At 36.4% G+C, this 9,695-nt stretch overlaps 1 protein-coding gene across 1 annotated transcript; it reads right to left on the minus strand.

Annotated features, from left to right (window-relative positions):
• Window positions 1-6,173: 6,173 nt before the first annotated feature.
• On the minus strand, window positions 6,174-7,618 carry LOC137730770 (large ribosomal subunit protein P3y-like). The gene is made up of 2 exons (XM_068469728.1): window positions 7,327-7,618; window positions 6,174-6,512 (listed from the first exon to the last, which is right to left on the minus strand). The coding sequence occupies exons 1-2, from the start codon at window positions 7,522-7,524 to the stop codon at window positions 6,342-6,344; spliced, it is 369 nt and encodes a 122-aa protein (XP_068325829.1). The 5' UTR covers window positions 7,525-7,618; the 3' UTR covers window positions 6,174-6,341.
• Between the last annotated feature and the right edge of the window lie 2,077 nt (window positions 7,619-9,695).

Raw genomic sequence — 9,695 nt, forward strand, 5'->3', positions numbered from 1 at the left:
GAGATTCTCACCTTGCATGAAGGATCGCGTAAGTGCTTTTGGCTGATAGAAGTTATGGAACATATTCGAAGCACTAGTGGTTTTACATCAATCGTTGACCTTCCTACGACGATCTTTGAGACAATACAGCATGTATTGAGCAGTTAAAGAAGGGATATATCAAGGAAGACAACACCAAGCACATAGCGCCGAAGTTCTTTTACTCACACCACCAGCGGCAGCATCAGAACATTGAAATCAAGCAAATCCGTTCCCAGGACAACCTAGCCGATCTCTTCACCAAGTCATTGCCCAAATCTACTTTTTAGAAGCTCGTCCAAGGAATTGGTATACGTAAATTATTTGAGTTGAATCGCTTGTGGTTCTCTTATTTAGAAGTTATGGCTAACTCAAGGGGAGAATCTATAAGTATACTCTCATGATCTTAATGTACTCTTTTTACTACAATTAGGAGCATTTTTTCCATTGGGTTTTTGCTACCTAACGATGTTTTAACGAGGCACCCATCTTGGGATGATTATACTCCGTTGAGTTCACTACTTTCGTCCTGTTTGACGTTTGTTTTAGACATTATGCATACTTCTCACTTTTCTCCTTAGTCTATGGGTTTTCCCCATGCCTTGGGTTTTACCATAACGAGGTTTTGTGAGTTTTACTACAAATGCATACTTTCTTAAATTTGAGACTCGCGTTCACCCGTTGTGCCGATGACTTCATCAATTATTCTACCTTATCTGCTAAAGATTTGATGGGATGGTTTGTTGAGTATTTACACACTCAAGGGGGAGTGTTGCAGTCATATTTTGAATAGGAATGTGATTGTGTAAATCCTAGTAGTTATGGGAATGTATCTTATATTCCTATTAGGAGTTGATTACCCATTAAATGTTGTAACCCTAAAGGGAAAGGTTTTTACCTATCCTACTACTATAAATAAAGGCACAATAGGGTGAATCAAACACACGTCACAATTAAACCACTATCTCATCTTTCTGATTGTCGCCGGCCCTCTCTCTCTAAACTTTAAGATTGTTCAATCACATAGGCCTACAACAGTAACATATTTGAATGATTAAACAATCTTAGATTTTAATAATTTTTTTTAAAAAAAATTATATTTTAGTAATTTTTTTTAAAATTATCTTCAAATGAAGAGTAAGAAATTGAACGACTTTAATTATGAAATTTATACGATGAAGAGATACGTAATTTATAAGTGGAGGAATGTGATTCAGAGAGATATTAGAATATATAATAGGGGTGTGCTATCCACACACTCTATTTTACTTCTCACACACCCTTGATAAGTTCTGTCCATTGATCTTCTTCAATTCATCCGATCCGACGGTCAAAAATTAAAAAGGTGTGTGAGAAGTAAAATGGAGTGTATGGATATCACATCCCATATAATACTGGTCGTAAATTGGTTGCTGAAAGCAATTATATAGTCAATTGAAACAACTTGCTTAATCGATAGTCGAAGTCATCGATAAGAAAAACGGTCTGGGCCAGGAACGTATATGCTACCAGCGTTCGGATTGTGATTTTTTTCTTTTCATTTTGCGGACTATTCGTTTTTTATCTTTCAACACTTTTGAATAAAGTTTCTTGAGAAATGCTAAGGAGATTATCTTAAAGTGAGACTTTTCATGGGCTCTTTGCCACCTCATCTTTTTGGCAGAATGTTGTATGATGCGAACATGAAAATTATGCAAAAAATATGCGGTGGAGAAGAATTTACAACGAGTCCCACTTTTCACAAGTCTTGTTGGCAATTCTTAGGTCCCTTTTTCCAATAAGAGAAGGACGTAACCGGTGTTAAAAAAGAAGGGAAACTTTTGAGATCGTCTAGGCAAATAGCTGTTGTGGGAGGCCTTAGATTATTTCGGGTTTCAAGAATAGGGCATAGAGAGTATTGGAGTGGGGTGGGAAAAAAAACAATTTGGGTCATTTTAAAAAGGAGGCCTAAACTTCTAATTTTTAAATTAATATCAGAGGTGTTAATAGTTGACAATTTAAGCCGTTCTAGAATTGCCAATAGGCAACAGCAGTAGAAAGGAAAAATTGGAAAAGTAACCAAAATTTGGATCCCATATAAAATTATGGCCACATTTTCAAATTTTTGATAATTATAACTAAGAGTTGATGTGAGAATACTATTATACCCTTAAATCCTATGCCACGACCAAAATATCCAATTTTGTTAGCTACAAGCAAGTTCATCCTCTTCCCTCGACTCCCTAAGTATCTCAGTCCCTCTTAACCAACATATACCTCTGAAGACTCTAGTTCCTCACTGACCACTCACATCCAAACAAATGGAACTAGAGCCGCCAATCCTTCTTCCAATTGCCACTTAGCTTATAGTCTCCGTACCTTTCAAAAGAACCACAAAAATAGGTCAGAATTTTATTTATTTATTTTACAAAAACAGAGAAATTTGAAGAATGCTTTGGGTGAGTAGTAAGGTCATCTCCAACTAAAGGAGGGCCAGAGGGGTTGTTTTAACCCTATGACCCTCCAAGAAATTAATATTTTAATGAACAGTGTCATGCTATATTTCTTACTATCTCCAACTGAGGGGCCAGAGAGCCATAGGCCAAACATAATCCTGTGACAAAAAGCCATCTCCAACCCAGGGGGCCAAAGGACTATAGGCCAACCATAATTTATTATTTTAATTCAAAAACTACAACAACTTAAATTGAAAAACTATAACTTAAATTTAAAAACTACAACAACTTAAATTTAAAGTCTATAATCATCATCATTATCATCCGCCCTTGTAGGATTATAGTCAGAGATAAACAACTCCCGTTGGGCCATAATATCCCTCTTTTTCCTATCAAAATAGGCCTTACTCATTGGAGTGTAATCCGAAGTGTTCCTTTGCATATTCCTATTATTCATCTCTTTTTGTATTTGTTTGGCCCGTTCTTCGTGCCTACGATTCCTTTAATATTTAAAACCTCATTTTTTAAACCCAAACTTGGTTACAAACCCTACTTACAGATCATATCTCAATTACTTTCCTACTCAATCAAGATTTTTCCCCATCAAAACCAGCAAATCATTACCTGATTCATCAATGGCTCAACAAAAAAGCACAAATATTATAAACAACACAGACAGAGCCAAAGATATGGAAATCAAAAGAGAACCCAATTTCTTAAACCAAAAACCCACCTCAAAGATGCAATCTTTCACAAGAATTACAGCCTACAGCTCATACAACAGCTTAAAATTCCAAGAAAAAAAAAATTAGAAATTAGAAAACATGCCTTGGTGGTGATGTGGCCTTCTGTTTTGCAGTTTAGTCTATGGATTGTGTGGAGGATGAGTGTCACCTTTTTTCCTTCTCCAACTCATAACTCAAAAACCACAGCAACCCAACAATCCCATAAATGAATACCATCACAGATTCTGTAAGTCCAATTAGAAAAACAAAACAATTAAAAAATGAAAAAATGAAGCAAAAATTACAAAGCTTTTTGATATGGAGGTCTGTGAATTTTTGGCGGGGCAAATCCGATGATAAGCAGAACAATCAAGAAATTCCATATTGAGAAATTGAACGCTTTTAGGCCATCTCCAAAGCAGCAAGCTGGGGAGCTTCTCTGAAAAAACAAAAAGCAACAGAAAGTAAATATCATACCGAATTCGAATATCGAAACCCAATCAACATAATTGCAGATTGAGAAATTGAACTCACTACTTTACTCTATTTTCAGAGATTGGGTTCGAATTTGAAGCGTCTTCCATGGTTTTGAAGCTTCAGATTTCAAAACCCATCGTCAAAACGTAAAGCTCGATGGGAGAGAAAGAAGATGAATCAGAAGAAGAAGAGGAGGAAGAGAGAAGCTTGAGTCGTTGCCTGCGAGAGGAAGAGAGGTCGGCTCGGGGCTAGTTGGTCGGCTCAAAGGAGCCAGCCAGTTGGCCGGCCCAAAGGAGCCAGCCAGTTGGCCTGATTCCTCCTTTTTGGCTTGGTGGGTCCCATGATGCATTTATTCTAACTTTCGGTTGGAGACGGTTTTCATGTCATTTTAAACTATTTTTGATCCTCTGATCGGATCGATTAATGGTGCTTGGGTGTGCAGTAGCTTTGAGGTGGTAGTCGATGGCCCAACGGATGGCCTGCCAGGCATTCTGCAGCTCACCCTTCATCCATGCGCAAGGAAGATGAGAAAGCAGACCTCCAATGGCGGTTTTGGCCCATGGATTTTCTCTACCCCCACCCACACTGACACCCAAATCATCAAATCGAAAACTTGTTAGGCGTTAGCGCTTTTTCAGTGTCAAACGCATATTTCAGTTTCAAATGTAGATTGCAAGTTTCCCAACTCTTCAGTCCCAAAACTTTCAGGTAAGTAAAAACTTTATTGGGTAATGTTTTGTTGTTTTTGCTATTTGGTTGTTGAGAAAATCGGAGGGAATGACAAAGTTTTTAGTCATTAAGGGTATATTAGTATTTTACATCAATTTTTTTGTTATAATTATCATATACATAAAATGATGGCTATAATTCTATATGGGATTCAAATTTTAGTTTTTTTCCATATTTCCCCATGTAATCCCCCTCTGTCAACAATACGAAGCATGTTATTTTTCTTTACGAACAATTTAACATTGCATTTTCCGTTTGGCAAGTCGTTAACAATACACTGGAGTGACATTTTTTTTTTTCCTGTTCTGGAGGAAAACTAAAATGACTTAAATTGTTAACTATTTAATATTTTAGGTGGTAATGCGAAAATTTTGAAAGGTCGAGTCCCTTTTTGAAAGTGACCTAATTAAACATTTTTGGTGTACTATGTAATTAACTCTAATTTGTTTTTCTTTTTTTTTTTTCTGTCTTTTTTCAAGGGCAAGTTAGGTAAGTAGAACTTGACTTCTGTTCAAGTCCTTGCAGGTCTACTCCCTCCCATCTTTCTGTTTACTGTGCCTTTAAAACACTCATCTGAGTTTCTTCTTCAGATGCGAAAGTTTCTTAAGAAAATAATGATGAATATGTTCTTCCTTTGCAACCTTTGCTTTCGGAGCTGCTCGATTGCCGCAAGATGCAGGTACGTAGTACATTTAACCTTAATATTTACATGTCAATTACTTCTTCCTTATTAATCACCTTAATTTGTTTCATCCTTTAACTTTGTAAACGTTTTAATGGAAAAACTTAAAATAATATGTCATCTTTGGATTCATGATTCACTGTTCTTGATTACATATTAATTTTTTTTTTCTATGGTGCAACATCTATCTATATATAGTACCAGTTGCATAAATATGTATATTTTGACTATATGTATATATATATATATATGTGTGTGTGTGTGTGTGTGTGTGTGTGTATGCTCCATTTTATCATTTTTGTAGTGCAAGCTTTAGCTGACATAGCAAAGGCACTGGGGAATACGGACTGGGATTTCAGTTGAGATGCAGATCCATGCAGCGACCAACTTCCATGAAGTGATCCAAACGCAACTCAAGGATTTGAGAATGCCGTCACTTGTAATTGCTCCTTTGACAACTCCACTGTTTGCCATGTTACCAGCATTTAAACCTCTCTCTCTCTCTCAGATTATTTTTAAAAGATTACTCAAATTATTTGTAAATGATTACCCAAATAAAAAAATCATAGAACCATTAGATTACATGATGGTCAATTTTCTACTTTTTGGAAGCGCCTTATATTTTCGTTGTCCAAATTATATACCTTCCAAGCATTTTCAAAGGAGATCAAATTTTAAACATAGAATTTAAATTTAAGAGTCTATGTAGCACTTTTATCATATTTAAAGTTCTGTTTTCAATCCGATATGTTAATTTAAACTATTATTTATTACTTTATTTATTTTCAAAATTGTGATTGATTTGGAATTGTTGTTAAATTTGAAAGCAACCGCATTGTTGCCAATCAACGTCATGCCACATAAGAATTGACATCTTAGTTAGAAAACATTAATATTGTCTTTTTTTGCTGTTAATGTTATTACTGATTTTGACTTTTTAACATCTACTCTGGAGATGCTTAGCAATTTCAAACATATTTAGTATTTTGCAAGCGTAACTTACGAATGAAGGTTTTAGGCTTCAATGTCAAATCTCGGTCGAGAAATGCAGAAACAAAGCCAAACAGAGGTTAACACTTTAAACATAACCACATAACCAACAGAGGATACCACTTTAAGCATAACCACATAACCACTTCAAGAGTGCATCAAATTGTCTTAACAAAAATTTCTTAAGATCTCATATACTCTCATCCAACCAATTCAAAAACATCCAACACCACATGCAATTTGAAGAAAGGAACAAGATTACGACATATGTAACTCGGTACTAGATTAATCAAAGAGAGAGAATCCCATGTCATCATCGCTCTCCTCCTTCTCTTCCTTCTTCTCCTCAGCTGCGGGAGCCTCTGCAGCAGCCGCTGCACCACCTCCTGGAGCCACAGCACCACCACCACCTCCAATGAAGGCACCGCCGCCGCCACCACCACCACCAACGATCACCTGAACCAAATAAGTTTCAACATACAAATTCAGCACCACAACACAATAACTTAAAAAGAGATTAGCACGCATGAACAATTTATAACACCCACACTTGGTTTTCAAAGTTCTTTGATGCTGTAGCATTTGTCTAAAACAACTGGTCTTAAGGGGCAATAAAAAGGCATACAAGCATCGACTCATGATTATGGATGCCTCAAACAATTGGATCATATTTTACACGTAAAACAAGTCATACAATTTGGCATAGTAACGAAAGCAACCACAGACGATTTGAGCAAACACAAGTCAGAGTAGTTTGAAGCAAAAACCCTAACACAAGTGAAGTGGAACAGAAAATACAGTTTGGCAGAGTAACGAATGCATCCATGAACGAATTGAGCGAACATAATTCCGACTAATTTGAAGCAAAAACCCAAACACAAGGGTTGTGGAGCATATTTTACATGTAAAACAAGTCATATAATTTGGCATAGTAACGAATGCGTCCGCAGATGATTTGGGCAATCATAATTCTACAGTTCATTCCATCATTATTATTATTTTACTTTTGCAACAATCGATTACATTTCTGGGAAAACATATAACAAATTAAAAGATAAAAAAAATAACAAATTAAAAGATCAAAAAAATCAGAGAGATCAAGAAACAATAAACAACAAATCAAATCAAATCAAATCCCAGATTTGAATTTTCCAAGTCAACTGAAAACCGTAAGAAAAATACAGAACTTTAGAATCAAAGGCATAGGAGGCTAGGAACAATAATACAACACGAGATTTAGGGGGAGGGGGAGAGAGAGAGAGAGAGAGACCTGGAAGACGGCTGAGGTGGGAGTGACAGGAGAGTAGGAGGTCTGGACACCGCCGGTGGAGTCGGAAGAGAGAGCGGACTGGACCAGCTTCCTCTGGAGCTCGAATGTGGATGGAGCGGAGGCCTCAAGGTCTCCATTCTGCTGCTTGGCGCACCACTCTCCCCCGGAGGTCCTCAACACGAAGGTGAACACTCCCATGGCGAATCGATAACACTAACCCTAACGCTGGTTTCAGTGATGTAGATTTTGGCGCTTTGAGACGACACGGGCAAGACGGCAGTTTACTCTGAGTTTGGCTCTATATGTACAATACGATGCCAAAACCCTAGCAGCCGCTGACATTCAAAGACAAATTTAACCCTATCATCTTTCACAATTCCATTTCTACTTTTTTATTGGTTGTGGTTCGACCCGTAACGGATCTGATTTATCAGCCTATAGGCAAGTTTGAGATTGTAGTGCTTTTAAAATAAAAGTATTTGTCGGTTTGCTATCAAATTTGTATAGAGTTACTAATTTTCTTCGTGAGCTTTAATTTTGGCTAATTATCTCTTTAAATTTTTGTAATTCGTCAATTCCTCTGAACTTTAACATTACCCATTACCCCTCTAAAATTTTACAAATAGTCAATTTCCCCTTGAACTTTAACTTTAGTGTTAGATTTTAAAAATCATCATCCAATTTTTCATGCTTTTACCCTCACACAATTGTCATGTGTTGTCCGCATGATCAAAATGAATGGAAAATTGGATAAAAAGTTTAAAATATAGCATAAGGGGAATTGACTATTTATAAAAGTTCAAGGGGTAATTGGCTAAAATTAAAGTTCGAGGGGTAAATTGACTAATTAGAAAAGTTCAAGGGGTAATCGGCTAAAATTAAAGTTCAGGGGGAATTGACATCTCAATACAAGTTCGAGTGGCAAATCGACAAATATGCCTTTATAAAAAAGCAGCTTATTAAAAAATTTGGAACATCAAATATGTTTGGTTAAAAAAAAAAAAATAAATAAAAAAAAGAAAAAAAAAAGTGTTTTTTAAAAGAAAGAACTGTTGTCAATGACAAAAAAACAAAAAAGAATAGGAAAACAGAAGAAGGGTTTTGTTTCAAAGCATAGTAATCAATGCCCATTTAATAAAATTTTCAAATGGCAAGTTGTTTGGACCCAAATTAACAATTTTGAGCTGAGAGCAGTCATGGGCTTGACCCAGAAGAAAAGCCCAAATGCCTTGGGATATTCCCAAATAAAGCCTAGCCCAAAGAAGGTTGGCTAAGTCCCACTAGGAGTTGATTTCATTGTAAACCTGGATAGAGCTTTGGCTGAGTCTTGATACAATGAGGAGCCTTCAAATGTTGATGATGCATCAAATCAAGGAGCATCTACTGGCAATCAAGGATTGAATATGGAGGATAATAAGGCTAGATTCATAGTTCTAAGATGCTAGGATTGGCCAAAATTTATTCATAATGGATAAAGGAGAGATCAAGGTGTTATAATCCAACTGGGATTCTACTTTGGCCATGTGGGAAATTATCACTATAAATAGAGAAAGGAATGCATCATTTAAGACCCTTCAAATTAACACACAAATCTGGCCTGCGCAAACTCTCGCTCTACGGGAAACTTCTCAGATATCTTGAGATTTTTATTTTACCCTTTTTTCCACCAACACATCTTCAGTTTGGATAAATAGCAATATGAAGGCAACCAACGATATTTTCAGTTTGGATAAATACTACTGGAGTTGTAGAATCAAGCGATCAAGGAGCACCTTCAGTTTGGATAAACATCACTGCTTCGAGACCGACTAGTTATCTATCTAAGTTTTGGTCAGCAAGGAATCTTTGAATCATTATTGGAAGAGGTAATCTCATTAACCTTTCGGCGAGATAGGGTGTTATTAGGTTACAACATTCGGTACACTAAAAGTCGATTATTTACTGAACTTCATAGTACTACCAGCCTTGTCTTTAGGCTCTAGAACCTGAAGGTTAAGACGTGTTCATTCCTCAGCTGCAGTCGCAAGATTTAGAAGTCATCAATGCACCGAACGCCACATCAACATTCATTCACTCCCCGACCGAGCTTAACCAACGAGTTAGCACGCCCTGCATTCAACCGAATGACACTTATTAGCTATTCATCATGCGAGCCACGTGGGTTTAGTAGTTTTTTTAGGGTCAACACAAGTACACCCCCCACATATTTTTCAAAATTACAATCTTTACCAATACATTATGTCTTTGACAATGATTATATCACATTAAATATTGTATTGTTTTTAGTCATTTAACATATTCACTATAATTTGTATAAAAGTTTATCAAACACTTAGACATTCTGCCTTTGTTAAAACACTTTTACAAAC

The sequence above is a fragment of the Pyrus communis genome, chromosome 4, assembly GCF_963583255.1.
Source record: "Pyrus communis chromosome 4, drPyrComm1.1, whole genome shotgun sequence".
NCBI lineage: Eukaryota > Viridiplantae > Streptophyta > Magnoliopsida > Rosales > Rosaceae > Pyrus > Pyrus communis.